General features: G+C 46.4%; 1 protein-coding gene across 1 annotated transcript in view; it reads right to left on the reverse strand.

Annotated features, from left to right (window-relative positions):
• Positions 1–11,676, reverse strand: part of LOC120928011 (cell surface glycoprotein CD200 receptor 1-A-like) — a 31,480-nt gene extending 19,804 nt beyond the window's left edge. Inside the window, exon 1 of the mRNA XM_040339069.1 lies at positions 11,472–11,676. Coding sequence (XP_040195003.1) covers positions 11,472–11,523 — 52 coding nt within the window. The 5' untranslated portion in view covers positions 11,524–11,676. The remainder of the gene's footprint in view (positions 1–11,471) is intronic.
• Between the last annotated feature and the right edge of the window lie 10,552 nt (positions 11,677–22,228).

Below are 22,228 nucleotides of genomic sequence, written 5' to 3' on the forward strand. Positions count from 1 at the left end.
CTTTTATTGAGTGGATTAATTTTGGATGGGAATGGGAAATTATGGGATGCCCAGGAAATTCAGTACAACTTGCTTGGGACTTTTACATACACTTCCTGTATATACACTCCAGTCTTCTCTCCAGCACAACACTAGCTAAAGTCCTCTTTCCCATACTCCTCCAGCACTTCACTTGCTGCAGACTGTTACTCCTCCAGACCAGCTAGCACTGCATAGATAGGCCTGACACTAACTCAGCCAGGCCTCAGTGAACTGCCTTTTGCAGGCAGGGGCCTCGGACCCCTATGGTGTAGAATAGTTCAAGTGCTAACTGTCCTCTGCTCAGCTACCAATCCCAGATCAGGGGCGGATCCACGGATCAATTACCCCCCTCCATTCTCCAAGGTAAGAACTTAACTCCAGGTGGGGGGAGCAATGGGGGGATGAGGGGGGCAGGCTTCCATAGAGGTACAGGACCTTATCACTGGCTGCTCCCACCCTGTCCTCCCCTCCACCTGGCTGCTCCCACCCTGTCCTCCCCTCCACCTGGCTGCATCCACCTTGTCCTCCCCTCCACCTGGCTGCATCCACCCTAACCTCCCCTCCACCTGGCTGCTCCCACCCTGTCCTCCCATCCACCTGGCTGCATCCACCTTGTCCTCCCCTCCACCTGACTGAATCCACCCTTTCCTCCCCTCCATCTGGCTGCCTCCACCCTGTCCTCCCCTCCACCTGGCTGCCTCCACCCTGTCCTCCCCTCCACCTGGCTGCATCCACCATGTCCTCCCCTCCACCTGGCTGCCCCCACCCTGTCCTCCCCTCCACCTGATTGCCTTCACCCTGTCCTCCCCTCCACTTGGCTGCCCCCACCCTGTCCTCCCTTCCGCCTGGCTGCTCCCACCCTGTCCTCCCCTCCACCTGGCTGCATCTACCCTGTCCCCCCCACCTGGCTGCCCCCACCCTGTCCTTCCCTCCACCTGGCTGCCCTCCCCTCCACCTGGCTGCCCCCACCCTGTCTTCTCCTCCACCTGACTGCTCCCACCTTGTTCTCCCCTCCACCTGGCTGCTCCCACCCTGTCAGAACAGTGAAATAATCTTTTAAATTTCGTAACTGGGGGGTGTCTAAAGTATGCCTGTAAAGCAGCACTTGTTTCCCATGTTTAGAACTGTCCCTGCACAAAGTGTAATTTCTGAAGGATAAAAAGTCATTTAAAATCACTGCTCCCGAAAAAAATGCAGTTTTTAAAACTTTTTTGCATTGATACATGTCCCCAGGGGCAGGACCCGGGTCCCCAAACACTTTTTAGGACAATAACTTGCATATTAGCCTTTAAAATTTGCACTTTAGATTTCAAACGTTCTAAAGTTCACACAAACTTTTGGTCTGTTCGCAGGTTCTGGTGCAAACCGAACAGGGTGGGTGTTCGGCTCATCCCTAATAGATATATATATATACAGTGGAACCTTGGATTAAGAGCGTAATCTGTTCCAGGAGAAAGCTCGTAATCCAAAGCACTTGCATATCACAGTGAGTTTCCCCATAGAAGTCAATGGAAACTAAACAAAATTGTTACGCATTGACTTCTATGGCATGCAATACCGCATGTGGCCAGAGGTGGGGGCGGGCGCCGAAGATCTTCGGAAAGGCTCGGGGACTGAGCATTTCCAAGTTTTCTGAGTATTTCCAAATTTTTCCGAAAGGCTCCGATCGGCTCTGCTTAGTTCCGGCGCCCCACGCACCACTTGGAAAATGCGGTATGGCTCACCGCTGTGGCTTGAATCCTGCTCATTTCACGAGACAACACTCACAAACTGAGTCAGGATTTAAAGAAAAAAATGCTTGTATTGCGAAACGCTCGTAGTAGGGTTTATTATTGATTATTATATAGTATAGTTGGTATTTATTCTGTTATTTTTATACAGCATTTGTTAACAAAGGGCTTCTGTGGCCACATATATCCAGCCAAATAGGGTGTCTATATATTCTAGAACAGGAATGGGCAAACTACGGCCCGCAGGCCGTATACGTCCCGGCGGACCTTTTAATCCGGCCCCCACCCGCGATCTCCTCGTGCCGCGATTGCTGCTAATTGAGGCCGCGGCCTATGCTTCGAGTGGGCTGGAGCAAGGCGAGCGCAGATAAGCTGCGGGTGCTCCGCCTCCGGCCGCCTCTCACCCCGGGGGATTGGGGAATTCCTCTGAGAGGGCGGTGCCACCTATGTCACTGCCACAGGGAGGCACAGGAAAGGAGCTGGTCGGAGGCTGCAGATAACATGGTGGTCATGTGATCACACAGCACACGAACAGCAGGATATGGTAAGAGAGGCCAAAAAAACCAGTTTTAAATATCCACTCTTATATCCAGTTTTATATATGTGCCCATTATATCGTTTTTCAAATGCACTTAGGGGGCAGTGGCGGCTGGTGCTCGAATTTTGGGGGGGCGCAAACGAAAAAAAAAATGCAACCTGACTGTGCCCATCAAATGCAGCCGCCGTGCCCATCAATTGTCACCACTGTGCCATGCCATCAAACGCAATCACTGTGCCATCCATTGTCACCACTGTGCCATGCCAAATGCAACCACTGTGCCACTGTGCCATGCCATCAAATGCAGCCACTGTGCCATCAATTGTAGTTTTGTAAAATAAATTTTTTTATGCTTTTCTACCTTAAATTAATCTAAACATTTAATGTTACAAATTTAAATTAAAATTATATTAATTCACACATACACACCGTCCATCTACTCTTGGTCTGGCCCCCGGGTCCAATATATGAACCCATTGCGGCCCTCGAGTCAAAAAGTTTGCCCACCCCTGCTCTAGTATCTAGGGGGGGATTAGGTTTTCTACAGTCAGAGCCCAACCCCATGTGGAGGTTATAGGCTTTCAGCTAGAGTTGCTGTGTATGTTATTCTGCAGTAATGAACCCGGGACTGTCCCCGACACTCAGGAAATGCTTGTAGCGCTTGCAAGATGCATTTGATAAGAGAAAATTTATTGCGGTGTCATCTTGATTCTAGAAAACAGAGGAGTCCCCTTTGTAGTGTTGCCTACAGAATGAACATTTTCCAAAAAAACACCACCTTCTTCTCGCTGCACCTTCACATGATATGATCTGTAAAGTCAGGAATGAAAATGATGTGTAAATGCTTGTCATGTTTTCTACTGACTCAGAACACTTTTTCATGTTTCCTACCTGTGACTTCTGCTTTCTGTTTCACTAACCCTTTACACACATCAGAGAAGGCAAAATCAGGCTTTCACTTAAAGTGATACCAAGTCTTTTTTTTTTAAATAACTAACATGTTCTACTTACCTCCTCTGTGCAGTTGGTTTTGCACAGAGAAGTGCAGATCCTCCTCTTCTTGGGTCCATCGCCGGCTCTCCTGGCCCCTCCCTCCTGTTAAGTGCCCCCGTAGCATGCAGCTTGCTATGGGGGCACCCGAGCTGAGTCACAGCTCCCTGTGTCCAATCAGAAATGAAGCCTCCACCCGGCCCCGTCCTGCCCCCTCTCTTTCCTCATTGGCTAACTGACTTTCATTGATAGCAGCGGGAGCCAATGGCGCCGCTGCTGTGTCTCAGCCAATCAAGAGGGAGAGGCACTTGTATTTTTACTAGTAATGGCAATCTGCAATTTTTATCGGGACTGCGACATTGTGGCGGACAGATCGGACACTTCTGACAAATTTTTGGGACCATTGACATTTATACAGCAATCAGTGCTATAAAAATGCACTGATTATTGTGTAAATGACACTGGCAGGGAAGAGGTCAACACTAGGGGGTGATCAAGGGGTTAACTGTGTTCTCTCGTGTGTGTTCTAACTGTAGGGGGAAAGAACTGACTAGAGGAGGAGACAGATCATTGTTCCTTGCTAGTAGAAACACACAATCTGTCTCTCCTCTCCTCACAGAACAGGGATTTGTGTGTTTACGTCCCTGTTCTGGCTTTCGTGCCCGCGATTTGCGCGTGGCCGGCGGTCATTGCGGGCGCTGGCAACGCGCATCGGTTCCCCGCAGTGCTGCGGTTGAGTGCGCGCGCCTGCTATCCCTGCTTAAAGGGCCGTTGGACAGCTACGACGGCTCGTGGGAAGGTGCCGACCTGCCACAGTGTAATGACGGCGGCTGGTCAGCAAGTGCCACGGTTATGTAAACCCTCACCTTGAAAACAACCCATTCAGTTCAAAATAGAAATGAAAGGCAAAACATTTGTGTATAGATATAAAAACATAAATTCCTTTCTTTACCCTTTTTTATAAGGCTACTTTCACACTGAGGCACTTTACAGGCGCCATAGCGATAGAAATAACTCCTGCAATGCGCCTGTTAGGCGCCTCTCCTGTCACTCCAATGTGAGGGCTTTTACCAGTGGCGGCTGGTGCTCAAAATTTTTGGGGGGCGCAGACGGAAAAAAAAATTGCAGCCTCACTGTGCCCATCAAATGCAGCCACTGTGCCATCAATTGTCACCACTGTGCCATGCCATCAAACGCAGCCACTGTGCCATCAATTGTCACTACTGTGCCATGCCATCAAATGCAGTCACTGTGCCATGCCATCAAACGCAGCCACTGTGCCATCAATTGTTGCCACTGTGCCAATTGTCACCACTGTGCCTTTTAATTGTCACCACTGTGCCCATTGTCGCCACTGTGCCCATTGTCGCCACTGTGCCCATTGATGTCACTGTGCCCTTTAATTGTCGCCACTGTGCCCATTCATGCCACTGTGCCAATTGTACCCACTGTGCCCATTGTCCCCACTGTGCCTATTGTCGCCACTGTGCCTATTGTCGCCACTGTGCCCATTGATGTCACTGTGCCCTTCGTCACCGATGTGCCCTGTAAAATGCCCCTCCCCCCGCCCGGCACTTACCTTTACTGGAGTCAGCCATCCACGTCCCTCGATGTCTTCTCCCGCCCTCGATGACGCTTCAGCCAATCAGGTTACCGGTGGCCAGAACCGTTCAACCTGATTGGCTGAGACGCCTATCAGTCTTATCCAAGGAACGCACCTCCCGTACGTTCCCTGGATAAGCTTCCGGATACTGAGGGCTGTACTCTGCACTTCCGTACAGCCAACCAGCTGCCGTTATTCAGGTGGCCGGCGCTCAAGGTCCGGCCATCTGAATAGACCAGCGGCAGCGGCGACAATAACATACATTCATGCAATGCATAAATGTATGTTATTAGACTCAGTGGCGGTGCGAGAGCCAGAGGGGACGGCGCTCCAGCGCCCTCTATGGACGAACCGCCACTGGCTTTTACACTGGGGCTGTGCACTTGCGTAATGTTAAAAAAAATCCCTGAGCCCCTGCCCATTGAAATCAATGGGCATCGCCGTCGAAGCGCCTGCAAAGTGCCGCAAGGGGTTTTTAACCCCTTACTTGTCTGCTAGCAGGGGTTAAAAGCGCCCCACTAGCGCCCCAAAAAGTGGTACTACGGTAAAGCGCTGCTAAAACTAGCAGTGCTTTACAGCCGATACAGGATACTTTTTCTTACAAGCACATGGTACAGCAGCATAGGTGTGCGCACAGGGTGTGCCAGGTGTGTGCACAGGGTGTGCCAGGTGTGCCCAGGCACACCCTAATCACACTGTGCAGCACAGATTCCCCCTACTGCCCTAGCCCTCCCCCCACAGCACTCCCGACTTCCCTCCTCACCTCTCCAGCCAGACGTTGCTGCGGAATGTTTCAGGGTGAGAATTTTTTCAACAAAAAGGGAAGCTTGTACATGTGAAAAAAAATTACCCAACTTTTGTGCATTGATTTCGCACCTAAGTCATGCATGTTACATTTCACTGCTACTACTGCAGTGCTACTACTTCCACGCTACTTTGTCTTCATGTTGATGAGCACCTGAATATGTGCTTTAAGTGGTATTAAACCCAAAAGCCGACATTTATTATATTTATATGTGTGAAAAAAAAGCTGAAAAAACACTTTGAAAAAAAAAAACGATATTTTTAACTTTTTGCCAGAGTGGATTTGATTTAAATCTCTAGTGAAAAGACTTGATTTGAATCATAGAAAGAAAAAAACCGCGCTAAGAAATATTAAAAAAAACACTAACAATAAATTGCTAATAGAGCTGCAACAGCGAAGTGTCAATACAAAACACAACAGCATAGAACAGAGGAAAGAAGGTTGTTGCGCTAAAAATAATAAATCTAAACAATAATTTGAAAAATATGCAGTTCTGAAGCCAATATCTAGATTTGATGTGATATTAAAAAAGAAAATAGTTGCAGTCCCAATACATCCACCGAAATAAAGTTCATATGGGAGTGGCAGTGTTGAAAAACAAGTATAGAAAAAACACCTGGAACCAGTAAAAAATTGGGAGGCTTACCAGATGGCAAGCAGTATGTGCTTGCGACTGCAAACCCCAGTCAGGGCCTTTAAAGTAGTCCTCACAGGGGAAGATGGAAAAGGGAGAGGATTCTTGAAGTCTCCACCGGAAGCCAGATTAATGAGCCATATCATAGGAAAAATATTGCAATGGTGAAGTACGTTTGATCAGCACACATGTAGAAAAAAAGTGACTTTTAGTACCACCATCACCAGCACCCTATACATAGGAGGCTTACCAGAACGAATAAGAACAACAGCAAGTGGCTAAAACCCTAGCCTGGGCCTTTGATTCCTGGGCTGTGATGATAGTCCTACGTGTTCTCCGTATTCAGTGAGTACCTTCTGTAGTGGTCTTATAATGAGGATATCTGTTGAGGGTTTTCACTTCTTCCGGCCAAACTCATTCCTCCAGTTTCTTCAGCTTCTTCAGCTGGGTGGAGATGAAACCATAGTGAAATCTGGAGTCCTCAAGAGGTGAAAAGAACTGTGTGATCGAGACGTTCATGAAGGTCCTCCTGTGAATCTTGTCTATTTGCTGGGGACTCTTTTTTGAAGAGGAGGGATACAGCCAAATAAGCTTCTGATATTTAGTTTGGGCGGGCTCAGCCCGCCCAAACTAAATATCAGAAGCTTATTTGGCTGTATCCCTCCTCTTCAAAAAAGAGTCCCCAGCAAATAGACAAGATTCACAGGAGGACCTTCATGAACGTCTCGATCACACAGTTCTTTTCACCTCTTGAGGACTCCAGATTTCACTATGGTTTCATCTCCACCCAGCTGAAGAAGCTGAAGAAACTGGAGGAATGAGTTTGGCCGGAAGAAGTGAAAACCCTCAACAGATATCCTCATTATAAGACCACTACAGAAGGTACTCACTGAATACGGAGAACACGTAGGACTATCATCACAGCCCAGGAATCAAAGGCCCAGGCTAGGGTTTTAGCCACTTGCTGTTGTTCTTATTCGTTCTGGTAAGCCTCCTATGTATAGGGTGCTGGTGATGGTGGTACTAAAAGTCACTTTTTTTCTACATGTGTGCTGATCAAACGTACTTCACCATTGCAATATTTTTCCTATGATATGGCTCATTAATCTGGCTTCCGGTGGAGACTTCAAGAATCCTCTCCCTTTTCCATCTTCCCCTGTGAGGACTACTTTAAAGGCCCTGACTGGGGTTTGCAGTCGCAAGCACATACTGCTTGCCATCTGGTAAGCCTCCCAATTTTTTACTGGTTCCAGGTGTTTTTTCTATACTTGTTTTTCAACACTGCCACTCCCATATGAACTTTATTTCGGTGGATGTATTGGGACTGCAACTATTTTCTTTTTTAATATCACATCAAATCTAGATATTGGCTTCAGAACTGCATATTTTTCAAATTATTGTTTAGATTTATTATTTTTAGCGCAACAACCTTCTTTCCTTTGATTTGAATCATAATTTTTAAAGAGCAACTGTCATCTCTGTCCCGCAGTGGCTCCTCCTCTGACCCGCTGTTGACTCGCCGACAGTCCCATTCACTTTAATGGGAGGGCTGGTAATGCAGCAGTGACACAACAAGGGACGTGGCAGCAGCAGGTGAGTGGTTGCCCGCTACCAGGCACTGCCATGATGGATCTGACATGACAGGTGATCTTTAAATGTAAGGACTTATTCTTGCATAACTAGTAAAAAAAAAATATCATTAAAAATGCTTTTTTTTATATATATTTTTGAGGGATATTTATTATAGCAAAAAGTATAAAATATTGAATTTTTTTCAAAATTGTCCCTTTATTTTTGTTAATAATAAAAAAATAAAAATAAAAACCGTAGAGGTGATCAAATACCACCAAAAGAAATCTCTATTTGTGGGGAAAAAAGGACGTCAATCGCAAAAAAGTGGCCTGGCCCTTTACCTGCATAATGGTCCGGGTCTTAAGTGGTTAAATAGAAAACTATCTTTAGATAGATTTTTACTCCAAAAGCATTTTATTAAAATAACAATGATAAAAGTTTAAAAAATCGATTTACAATAAAAAAAAATGAGATTTAAATAAAAAAAATCATTGATTTATATCCACCCTACTTTTTGCTATAATAATTATCCGGAAAAAAAAACAACAAAAAATGTCTATCAGTTTAGGCCGATACGTATTCTTTTACATATTTTGTAAAACGATCCTTAGGTCCGTTTTCATCAGACGAACCGATCGTGTGTACAGGGCATTACAGGTGTAATGCAAAAAAGAAATAAAAAGAAATAAAAAAAAACTAAAAAAAAAAAAAACGTGAGGGGGGCCAGCCGGGCCTGTAAGGAGCCCTGGGAACCATCAGGCACCTTGTAGGTGTAATGCAAAAAAATAAAAATAATAATAAAAAAAACTGGAGGGGGGCCATCGGGCCCCTTACAGGTGTAATGCAAAAAATAAATAAATAAAAAGAAATAAAAAATAAAAAAAAACGGGAGGGGGGCCAGCTGGGCCTGTAAGGGGCCCTGGGGACCATCAGGCACCTTGTAGGTGTAATGCAAAAAAATAAAAATAATAATAAAAAAAACGAGAGGGGGGCCATCGGCCCCCTTACAGGTGTAATGCAAAAAATAAATAAATTAAAAAATTTAAAAAATACGGGAGGGGGACCATCGAGCCCCTTACAGGTGTAATGCAAAAAAAAAAAAAAAAAAAAACGGGAGGGGAGCCAGCTGGGCCCCTGGGGACCATCGGGCCCCTTACAGGTGTAATTAAAAAAAAATATATATAAAAAAAATAAATAAATAAATAAACGGGAGGGGAGCCAGCTGGGCCCCTGGGGACCATCGAGCCCCTTACAGGTGTAATGCAAAAAAATATATATAAAAAAATAAATAAACGGGAGGGGAGCCAGCTGGGCCCCTGGGGACCATCGGGCCCCTTACAGGTGTAATTAAAAAAAAATATATATAAAAAAAATAAATAAATAAATAAACGGGAGGGGAGCCAGCTGGGCCCCTGGGGACCATCGGGCCCCTTACAGGTGTAATGCAAAAAAATATATATAAAAAAATAAATAAACGGGAGGGGAGCCAGCTGGGCCCCTGGGGACCACCGGGCCCCTTACAGGTGTAATTAAAAAAAAAATATATAAAAAAATAAATAAATAAATAAACGTGAGGGGAGCCAGCTGGGCCCCTGGGGACCATCGGGCCCCTTATAGGTGTAATTAAAAAATATATATATAAAAAAATAAATAAGCGTGAGGGGAGCCAGCTGGGCCCCTGGGGACCATCGGGCCCCTTATAGGTGTAATTAAAAAAAATATATATAAAAAAATAAATAAGCGTGAGGGGAGCCAGCTGGGCCCCTGGGGACCACCGGGCCCCTTACAGGTGTAATTAAAAAAAAAATATATAAAAAAATAAATAAATAAATAAACGTGAGGGGAGCCAGCTGGGCCCCTGGGGACCACCGGGCCCCTTACAGGTGTAATTAAAAAAAAAATATATAAAAAAATAAATAAATAAATAAACGTGAGGGGAGCCAGCTGGGCCCCTGGGACCACCGGGCCCCTTACAGGTGTAATTAAAAAAAAAATATATAAAAAAATAAATAAATAAATAAACGTGAGGGGAGCCAGCTGGGCCCCTTAGGCCGCGTACACACGGTCGGTTTGGTCTGATGAGAATGAACCGAAGTTCATTTTCATCGGACCAAACCGACGGTGTGTATAGCCCATCGGTCTGGTTTCCTTCGGTCCAAAATTTCTAAACATGCTTCAAAACCGAACCGATGGACCGCTGCCCGATCGGTTCAAAACCTGCGCATGCTTAGAATCAAGTCGACGCATGCTTGGAAGCATTGAACTTCGATTTATTCAGCACGTCGTGTGTTTGACGTCACCGCGTTCTGACCCGATCGGATTTTGGACTGATGGTGTGTACACATATCAGGCCGTACGACCACTTCAGAGGTGAACCGATGAAAACGGTCTGACGGGCCAGTCTCATCGGATTGGTCCAGGGCCTTACAGGTGTAATGCAAAAAAAAAATATATATAAAAAATAAAAAATAAATAAACGGGAGGGGAGCCAGCTGGGCCCCTGGGGACCATCGGGCCCCTTACAGGTGTAATGCAAAAAAAATATATAAAAAAAATAAAAAATAAATAAACGGGAGGGGAGCCAGCTGGGCCCCTGGGGACCATCGGGCCCCTTACAGGTGTAATGCCTGTACCCCCCTGATGGCAGCCCTGATCCTTCCCCACTCTATCCAAAATAAAAAAAAAGGTTTGGTTGGAGAATTTAATCGCATTGAAGGCAGCACAGTGGTGTAGTGAGTAGCACTCTCACCTAGCAGCAAAAGGGTCAGTGGTTCGAATCCCGACCACGACACCATCTGCCTGGAGTTTGCATGTTCTCCCTGTGCCTGCGTGGGTTTCCTCCGGGTACTCCGGTTTCCTCCCACACTCCAAAGACATGCTGGTAGGTAAATTGGATCTTGTCCAAATTGGCCCAGTATATCTGTGTCCCAAGCGTGTCAAGGTCCTACAGGGTAAAATGACCGCACCAGCCAAGCAGACACTGGCTGGAAAAAGCGCCCAGAGGCGATTCAGTTCGCATGAGTAGCGCTATACAAGTAATTCATTCATTCATTCATTCATTGAGAAATTAAAAAGCATGCAATATTAGACCCATCAGCAGACACTCAAAACATAAGTTATAAGTGGAACAACCCTTTACGGCCCCTTTCACACGTGCGGACTGTATGTCCGCTTTTTCATCCATCCATCGGTCCCTATGAGATTGCGGGTGTCAGCGGATGAACATCCACTGACACCCGATCTCGTCCGCCGCCACAATGATCCGATTCTGCAGACAGAAGACAACACTATTTTTCCTTCCGTCTGGCGGATCGGATCAACACTGACAGACGGTCCGTGTTCATCCGATCCCCCCATAGGGGAGAGCGGAGAAAAGACAGGGCGGTCTCTACACAGTGTGCGGGGACCGCCCTGTCATCCGCCGGCTCAGCGGGGATCAATGGAGCGATCCCCACTGAGCAACCGGAGGTTTACGGGGGGAAAGATACTGACCCGCCCCGTGTGAAAGGGGCCTTAGTCTCTCTTCACACTCAGGCACCACATTTCTCACATGATATAAAGACTATAAGTGAACTTACCTGCTGAGAGAGTATACCCCCAAATGCACAATATCAGGAGAGGACCAATCATGTTGCTTGTTGTAGATAATGTATTTCAGGATTAATGTTGAGGATTAAAGAAAAAATATCTTCCTTTGTTTTCCATGATCAACGCAACTCAGCGTCCGTCCGAATGCTCAACTTCACACTTTCTCTGCTGTACAAGTTCCCTTAACACTGAACACTGAACACTGACACTTCCTGTTATATGTCTATTGAAGTTTTAGAGCAGAAAAAGCTATTACAAGATCAGCAGATAATACAAAAAATAATAAAAAATAAAAATACATTGACTTGTGTATATATAGAAAAAAAAAACTAATAATACATTTACCAATGATGTCATTTTGATGGCTGTTCTGCGACTTGCATTTCACTGTATTTATTTATAGGATTACTGGAGATGACGCATCTGAATATATGTAATATACACAATATACCTGTACAGTGGAACCTTGGTTTCCAAGCAGAATTCAAGCTAATGAGGTGTGCAGTACCGCATTTGGCCAGAGGTGCGGGGGCGCCGGTGACACTGGGAACGGTTCAGAGCCATTCGGAAATACTCTGAATCACTCGGAAATACTCAGTTCCCGGGTGTTTCCGAGCCTTTCCTAGGGTTTCCGAGATCAGCCAAACTGTCCCAGAGCATTTCCGAGGCTCTGGCCACATGCGGAATTGCATGCCATTGAAGTCAATGCGGAACTAATTTTCGTTTCCATTGACGTCTATGGGGAAACTCGCTTTGATATGCGAGTGCTTTGCATTCTCCTGGAACGGATTATGCTCGTAATCAGGCCCGTTGCGACAAGGCAAGCAATTGCTTGGGGCCCCGAGCTGGCCTGGGGCCCCCAAGCTGGCTCATCTTTCTGCCTGCTGCTGCTATGTTCACAGCATTGCAGGCGTGCCGCGCACGAGTCTGTCCCTTGGGTAAGATCGCTGCACTGCCCCCACCCCCTGCCTCTCTTATTCACACAAGATGAGAACCTCGGCCGCTCTGGACAAAGCGCCAGACTTTTTAAGTTAAGAAGTGGGTGATTGGTTGCTACGCAGCGGGGCGGTCCCGGCAATCAATCACTCACCTTTAACATGAAAAGTCCCACCCATTGTCCAGTGCTGCCGTGCTTCTCATCTTGTGTGAATAAGGTAATGCTCTGCGGGGAGTGCTGTGCTGTTATGAGGACAGGAGTCTACTATCGCAGGGGCTCTGTGATGGGGGTTCAGTCTTTGATGGGGGGAACCAGTCTGTGATGGGGGCACCAGTCTGTGATGGGGGAACCAGTCTGTGATGGGGGCACCAGTCTGTGATGGGCGGCAACAGTCTGTGATGGGGGGAACCAGTCTGTGATGGGGCACCAGTCTGTGATGGGGGCACCAGTCTGTGATGGGCGGCACCAGTCTGTGATGGGCGGCACCAGTCTGTGATGGGGGGGCCAGACTGTGATGGGGGTCAGTCTGTGATTGGGGGCCAGTCTGTGATGGGGGGCCAGTCTGTAATGAGGGGCACCAGTCTGTGATGGGGGGCCAGTCTGTGATGGGGGGCCAGTCTGTGATGGGGGCACCAGACTGTGATGGGGGGGCCAGACTGTGATGGGGGTCAGTCTGTGATTGGGGGCCAGTCTGTGATGGTGGCACCAGTCTGTGATGGGGGTACCGGTCTTTGATGGGGGGTCAGTCTGTTATGGGGGACCAGTCTTTGAGTGTGGGTGAACTTAAACTGTATCGCTATGCTGTGGTTCCTGTAGGCTTTGTGTGCGTGTGTGCAGGGGGGGGCGCCATGTCCATTTTGCTTGGGGCCCCCAAATTCCTTAAAACGGCCCTGCTCGTAATCCGAGGTTCCACTGTATTAGGTACATCTGTTCAATTGCTTGGTAACACAAATTGCTAATCGGCCAAACACATGGCAGCAACTCCATGCATTTAGGCATCTAGACGTGGTGAAGATGATTTGCTGAAGTTCAAACCTGAGCATCAGAATGGGGAAGAGCAGGGATTTAAGTGACTTTGAATGTGTCATGGTTGTTGGTGTCAGACGGGCTGGTCAGAGTATTTTAAAAAACTGCTGATCTACTGGGACTTTCACGCACAAACATCTCTCAGGTTTACAGAAAACGGTCAGAAAAAGAGAAAATATCCACTGAGCGACAGTTGTGTGGAGGAAAATGCCTTGTTGAGGTCAGAGGAGAATGGGTAGACTGGTTTGAGATGATAGAAAGGCAACAGTAACTCAAATAAGTACTCGTTACACCCAAGGTATGCTGAACACCATCTCTGAACACACAACACATTGAACATTGAAGTAGATGGGCTACAGCAGCAGAAGACCACACCGGGTGCCACTCCTGTCAGCCAAGAACAGGAAACTGAGGCTACAATTTTCACAGGCTCACCAACATTGAACAATAGAAGATTGGAGAAAAGTTGCCGGTCTGATGAGTCTCCATTTCAGCTGCAACATTCAGATAGTCGCGTCAGAATTTGGCGCATGGATCCATCCTGCCTTGTATGAATGGGTCAGGCTGGTGGGGGTGTAATGGTGGTGGGGGGGATATTTTCTTGGCACACTTTGGGCCCCTTAGTACCGATTGAGCCTCGTTTATACACCACGACTTACCTGAGTATTGTTGGTGACCATGTCCATCCCTTTATGACTACAGTGTCCCATCTTCTGATGGCTCCTCCCAGCAGGATAATGCACCATGTCACAAAGATCCAATCATCTCACCACTGGACAATGAGGTCCCTGTCCTCCAATGGTCTCCACACTCACCACATCTCATCCAATAGAGACCCTTTGGGATGTGGTGGAACCGGATTTTCGCATCATGGATGTGCAGCCGACAAATCTGCAGCAACTGTGTGATGTTATCAGGTCACTATGGAGCAAAATCTCTGAGGAACGTTTCCAACACCTTGTATCTATGCCACCAAGAATGAAGGAAAAGGGGCTCCAACCCGGTACTGGCAAGGTGTACCTAATAAAGTGACCAGTGAGTGTACATTAACCACTTGCCATGCACAGGCTGATTATAACCTAACCATCCTGGAACACAAGTGGTTAAATCAGACAGCTTCCAATAAAAGTTATCAGAGTGGCTTTAGAGCTGCCTGATATCTTTTATAGTAGTGTGAAAGTGCCACCTCCCCCGCTATACCACCCTGTCATTGGTCTTAGGCTAGCTTGCTTTTCCAAAGAGCCCGGGATAGGCTTGCCACCTTTCCAGGATTCACCCGGACAGTTTGGATTTTGAGTCATGTGTCTGGGTTTCAGTCCACCTGAAACCCGGACACATTATTCAGACCGGGCTGTGGCTCCCCAAGTAACCGAGATAGTCATACACAAATCTGTTGCCCATCTGGGAGCTGCGGGCAATTGTCTGGGGGCAGGTTTGACTGAAGGGTTGTATGATAATGTCAGCAAGAGCAATTTGGCCACACCCACCATTTGCCAAGGCATGCTCTTTTTTTGCTATATTACTACTCTCCTTGGGGCACCCAAATGTATCCCAGGTCTTTTATAATCCTGTAGTGTTTACGGCAAACAGGAGCAGAATGGTGAACATCCATTCCCTGATCTCCTCTGTGATCAATGAACCTGGAAGTGCTCAGGTCTGAGCACTCCAGGTTCAGAGCAGTCAGAATCCCAGATGAAATGCTGCAATCAGCTTGGGGAGGAGGGCAGGGCAATTTTTTTTATCTTGGTGGGTAAACTAGAGAGTCTACCAGTGCTGGGACAAGATCTTCTAGAGCCCAGGGCAAACATGCCAAACTGTGCCCCTCCCCCCCAAGATGTAAGAGCATTTCATGTCACCAACCCCCCCCCCCAAAAAAAAAAAATTGGGCACTAATCTGCATGCTTATCCTCAAAGCATAAATTCCCCTTGCTCCCAGCACAAATCTGCTTCCCCTGCTGAAATCCCCCCAGCACAAAAATGCCCCCCCCTAAAAATCACCCCTTCTAGCACAAATCACAAATACCTTTCAAATCCCTAAAATTTGCTCTCCCTAAAATGTCCTCTTCCACTGCCCCACCCCCATAAACACACACACTTTAAATCCCCTTTCTTGGTACAAATCCCCCCCAAAAAACAATTTCCCCTCCTAGCACAATTCCCCTTTCTCCTCTACCGTATCACTTCTTCTAGCACAGACCCCCCCAAATCACCCCTCCTTGTACAAATCTCCCCATCCCTCCTAGCTCAAATCCTCCCCACCCCATAATTTCCCCTGCTAACACAAATAGACCCCCCCCCCCCCCCCAAAAAAAGTCCCCTCCTAGCACAATCATTTCCCACCTCTACCATATGACCTCTTCTAGCACAAATCCCCCCTCCTAGCACCAATCCTCTTCCCCCTCCCAACACAAATCCCCCTAAATCATCACTCCTAGAATACTACCTCGTATTTCCCCTCCTAGAACAATTCTTACTTCCTGCAGTCCCTCAAATTCCCCCACCCGACACAAATCCCTTCCCCACAATCTCTTTGTGGTGCCCCCTCACTTCCGCCCCTCCTGCCCTGGGCACTGTGGTATCATGTAAAGTGAGGGGGGCACCACAAGGAGATTGGGGGGAAGGGATTTGTGTCGGGTGGGGGAATTTGAGGGGCTGCAGGAGGCAAGAATTGTTCTAGGAGGGGAAATATGGGGTAGTGTTCTAGGAGTGATGATTTAGGGGGATTTGTGTTGGGAGGGGGGAAGAGGATTGGTGCTAGGAGGGGGGATTTGTGCTAGAAGAGGTCATGTGGTATAGGTGGGAAATGAAGAGGCTATAACAGAATGAACCAGTATTTAATCAAAAATAGTCAACTTTATTAACAAGTTTAACCCCCTCCCAAGACATTAAATAGTAACCACACCAAGCAAGAAAATGGGTCAGGGACAAAGTAACCTCTTTAACCATTGACTCATCCACACCGCATCCTGTGTATCACCTCACAGAATAGCAAAACACTGCAAGAGGAGTAAAATTAAATATATTAACCACTTGCTTACTGGGCACTTAACCCCCCTTCCTGCCCAGGCCAATTTTCAGCTTTCATCGCTGTCACGCTTTGAATGACAATTGCGCAGTCGTGCGACGTGGCTCCCAACCAAAATTGACTTCTTTTTCCCCCCACAAAGAGAGCTTTCTTTTGGTGGTATTTCATCACCTCTGCGGTTTTTATTTTTTGCGCTATAAACAAAAATAGAGCGACAATTTTGAAAAAAATTCAATATTTTTAACTTTTTGCTGTAATAAATATCCCCCAAAAATATATAAAAAATTATTTTTTCCTCAGTTTAAGCCGATACGTATTCTTCTACATATTTTTGGTAAAAAAAAATTTTTGCAATAAACGTTTAATGATTGGTTTGCACAAAAGTTATAGCGTCTAAATAGGAGATAGAATTATGACATTTTTTTTACTTGTAATGGCGGCGATCTGCGATTTTTATTGTGACCGTTACATTGCGGCGGACACATCGGACACTTGACACATTTTTGGGACCATTCACATTTATACAGCGAACAGTGCTATAAATATGCACTGATAACTGTATAAATGTGACAGGCAGGGAAGAGGTTAACTTGTAGGGGGCGATCAAGGGGTTAATGTGTTCCCTGGGAGTGATTCTTACTGTGGGGGGGAGGGGACTGACTGGGGAGGTGACCAATGGTGTGTCCCTATGTACAAGGGACACACCATCGGTCTCCTCTCTCTGACAGGACGTGGATCTCTGTGTTTACACACAGAGATCTACGTCCCTGGCTCTGTGACTGCCGATCGCGGGTACCTGGCGGACATCGCGGCCGCCAGGGACAAGCATCGGCACCCGCGTGACACGGCGGGCACAGCTCTTCCACAATGCGTGCATTGCGGAAGTAAACAAGAGGACGTCCATGGACGTCCACCCGGCAATTGAGCGCCGCGCTGTAGACATCTTTTGTCTATAGCGCGGGCGGGAAAAGGTTAAAGACTTTTTTTTACTACTAATGGCGGCGATCAGCGATTTTTTTTCATGGCTGTGATATTACGGCGGACACATCGGACAATTTTGACACATTTTTGGGACCATTGTCATTTTCACAGCAAAAAATGCTATAAAAATGCACTGATTACTGTGAAAATGACAATTGCAGTTTAGGAGTTAACCACTAGGGGGCACTGTAGGCGTTAAGTGTGACCTCATGTGTGTTTCTAACTGTAGGGGGGCGGGGCTGGACGTGTGACATCATTGATCGTCTTTCCCTATATCAGGGAACAGACGATCACTTACATTGCCACTGTGAAGAACGGGGAAGCTGTGTTTACACTCACCTCTCCCCGTTCTTCCGCTCCTGTGACCGATCGCGGGACACCGGCGGCGATCGGGTCCGCGGGTCCCGCGGCCATGGAGCTTCAGACCGGGTCGCGCACGCGACGCACGGCTGGGCTCTTAAAGGCAACGTACAGGTACGTGTTTGTGCCCAGCCGTGGCATTCTGCCGACAGATATGTGCAGGAGGCGGTCCTTAAGTGGTTAAGGGGGTGTGACAAGGGGTGTGTCCTATGCCTGTATACTTTTGCTAATAGGTTTTTCTCTTTCCCATCTCAAAAAGTTGGGAGGTATGTATACAGTAAGATTTTTTTTTTGGTAGAATGATTGGTCCGCTGACAGGGTCACTTTAAATGTCTGACAACAAAAAGCAGAGTCTGTGCAGCAAAGTTGTAAAAAAAGTTTTAACCAGTTAGCAACCGCCCTATAGACGAAATACGTCTACAAGGCGGTTGCTTAACTCTGGGAGGGCGTCAATGTACGTCCTCCCAGAATCGCGCTCCCGCGCGCCCTGTGGGGCGCGCACACGGGAGTCTCCGTGACCGCCCGGTCCTCCGGACCCGGCTGATCACGGATCACGGTAAATCGCCGCTGATATCGGCGATTTACCACGTGATCGCTCCGTCCAATGACGGAGCGATCACTAGTAAACAAACCGGCGTCATGTGATGACGCCGGTTCCTCCCTCTCCTCTCTGTACCGAACGGTACAGTGTGAGAGAGGAGAGGGGAGAGAGCGGAAGCAGCAGCAGCTGCTGCGGGCTGGATCTGTGACACATGCAGTCACAGATCCAGCCAGCCATCCATCCCTCCCTGTGCAATACTCTGCAATGCCCCCATACTCTGCAATGCCCCCATACTCTGCAATGCCCCCATACTCTGCAATGCCCCCATACTCTGCAATACCCCCATACTCTGCAATGCCCCAAAATACTCTGCAATGCCCCAAAATACTCTGCAATGCCCCAAAATACTCTGCAATGCCCCCATACTCTGCAATGCCCCCATACTCTGCAATGCCCCCATACTCTGCAATGCCCCCATACTCTGCAATACCCCCATACTCTGCAATGCCCCAAAATACTCTGCAATGCCCCAAAATACTCTGCAATGCCCCAAAATACTCCGCAATGCCCGCAATACTCCGCAATGCCCCGCAATACTCCGCAATGCCCCACAATACCCCGCAATACCCCACAATACTCCGCAATACCCCGCAATACTCCGAAATACCCCGCAATACCCTGCAATACTCCGCAATACCCCACAATACCCCGCGATACTCCGCAATACCCTGCAATACCACACAATACTCTACAATACCCCACAATACTCTACAATACCCCACAATACTCCGCAATACCCCACAATACTCCACAATACCCTGCAACGTCGTCTATGGGGATTTTTAAGTAGCAAAGTTTGGCGCCATTCCACAAGCGTGTGCAATTTTGAAGGGTGACATGTTGGGTATCTATTTACTCGGCGTAACTTCATCTTTCACATTTAAGCAAAAGAATGAAGAAAAAATACTAAATTTGCCAAATTTTATAACAGAAACAAAGAAAAATTATTATTTTTTACAGAATTTTCAGTCTTTTTTCTCTTATAGCGCAAAAAATAAAAAACCCAACGGTGATTAAATACCACCAAAAGAAAGCTCTATTTGTGTGAAAAAAAAGGACGAAAATTTCATTTGGGTACAGTGTTGTTTGACTGAGTAATTGTCATTCAAATTGTGAGAGCACCGAAAGCTGAAAATTGGTCTGGTTATTAAGGGGGTTTACGTGCCCAGTGGTCAAGTGGTTAAAAAACATTCTTCTTACAAATCTTGATAAATTAGTTGTAGTGAAGTCACTTTTCAAAGCAGTTATAAAGTAACTTTATACATGATTGTTTTTAAAAACTAGAGAGGAGGATATGAAAGCAGAACCAGAAAGCAGAATGAAAGCAGGAAATGTATTTTACTGTTGAAAAAATAAATGTTACATAGTTTTGCTAGACTAAGTTCTCATGGATCAGCATTATCAGGGGGTGTCGTTGGGGTTGCATGAGATCATCCGGGGAATATTGGGAACCATGACGAGCCACACCCCCCTCAAAAATCAGCATTTTCCTGCGATGGATAGGAACGGCTGATTGCAATCACCCACAGACAGCAGCCTGTACAAATCTATGACAAGCTGATTTGCATGTGATTAGGGACAGATGAGCGGGCCTGGATTTAAAAAGTTTGTGCTGTAACTTGTGAAAAACAATCATAAAATAGCCAAAATTGGCTGTGAACGAGCAGCCCGGCGCGACAAGGCATGCCGAGAATGCATTAACCACTTACAGGGCATTTTTTGCAATACGGCACTGCGTCACTTTAACTGACAATTGCGCGGTCGTGCGACGCTGTACCTAAACAAAATTGACATCCTTTTTTCCCACAAATAGAGCTTTCTTTTGGTGGTATTTGATCACCTTTTGTGCTATAAACAAAAATAGAGCGACAATTTTGAAAAAAAATCAATATTTTTTTCTTTTTGCTATAATAAATATCCCCCCAAAAATATATAAAAAAACGAATTTCTTCCACAAAAAGGGAGGGGGGGGGGAAGGGTAACAAACCCAGGGACTTTAAACGGTGTCAATAAAGAAAAAAGTATATCAAGTAGAAAAATACATACTTTATTAGATTTAAACATACATAATTATACGAGGATATACGTGACTTCAGAAAGAGCCACATTGATGACCTGTACATGGAATGCCCAACATGTTTTGCCCTGAACAGGGCTTCGTCAGGAGCTTGTACAAGGCATACTATAAGAAAAAAGGGAATAATCATGTATGAAAAATCCAGCATTGAGACAATAATCAGTTGACAAGCTCAATGTACAATGCACATACTTAGAACAAGTATAGTATATTGGGATGAACGTTTTTACATAAAAACGATAAAAAAGAAAGGAAAAACAATTTATCACAACAGTGAGAGATGCATATACATACATATATGGAGATACATCACATAAATGCTACTAGGCAAGCCACTTACCCATAGGGCAAAAAACTTTTATCCAAATGCGTAGTGAAAGTGAACTTTAGGATTCAATAAAACATTAGCAGAGGGAGTAGGATAAACACAAATTCCCACGCAACTGCCTCAGAGGGGTGCCCCTAGAGTTTCGATCCATCCCGCAATGAAGAGAGAGGCTATAGTAAATAAAAGCCCGCCCCGGCGGTGACGTCAGACGCCGTTCTCTGGGGAGTATTTAAAAAGCCCAACGATGGATGCCAAAACTGACTGGGCTGTTTGGCCGGATATTCATCCATTGCTGCTGTCCCAGCGTTTGTGTTGTCTGCTCCCTCCTTACAGGTATGCTGCATTCATTTTTATTTTTATTTATTATCACGTTGAGATTCTTGGGCCATGTTAAGCCTTGCAGGCTTCATGTTCATGCTATTATTATTTTTATTATTTTCTCTGGACCCAACTTGTGATCTTTACTGTTTGTTTAACCACTACCCGACGGCCGTACGACTTTATACGGCCGCGGGGTGGTTCTGAATCTCTAACTAACCATGTTTTTACGGCCTGCGCGCGCATCCAGCGGCGCGGGCACGCGCGCGTCCGGCGGCGGCGCACGCATGCTTGCCGCATCGCTGAGATGCCGATGCGAGTGCCTGGCGGCCGTGATGTCCGCCAGGGACTCGGGATCGGCAGCTACAGGGACAAGACGTGGAGCTCTGTGTGTAAACACAGAGATCCATGTCCTGTCAGGGGAGAGAGGAGACCGATCTGTGTCCCTTGTACATAGGGACATAGATCGGTCACCTCCCCCAGTCACCCCCCTCCACCTACAGTTAGAACACAATTTAGGGTACACATTTAACCCCTTCCTCACCCCCTAGTGTTAACCCCTTCAATGCCAGTCACATTTATACAGTAATCGGTGCATATTTATAGCACTGATCGCTATATAAATGTGAATGGCGCCAAAAATGTGTCAAAAGTGTCCGATGTGTCCGCCATAATGTCGCAGTCACGAAAAAAATGCTGATCGCCGCCATTAGTAGTAAAAAAAATAAAAAAAAAATAATAATAATTCTGTCCCCTATTTTGTAAGCGCAATAACGTTTGCGCACACCAGACGCTTCTTGTGATTTTTTTTATTTATTTTTTTTCCCAAAAATATGTAGAAGAATACGTATCGCCTAGACTGAGAAAAAAAATGTTTTTTTAAAAAAATTGGGCTATTTATTATAGCAACAAGTAAAAAATATTGTTTTTTTTTTCAAAATTGTCGCTCTATTTTTGTTTATAGCGCAAAAAATAAAAACCGCAGAGGTGATCAAATACCACCAAAAGAAAGCTCTATTTGTGGGGAAAAAAGGACGTCAATTTTGTTTGGGAGCCACGTCGCACGACCGCGCAATTGTCAGTTAAAGTGACGC

This window comes from Rana temporaria, chromosome 2 (genome assembly GCF_905171775.1).
Source record: "Rana temporaria chromosome 2, aRanTem1.1, whole genome shotgun sequence".
Lineage (NCBI taxonomy): Eukaryota > Metazoa > Chordata > Amphibia > Anura > Ranidae > Rana > Rana temporaria.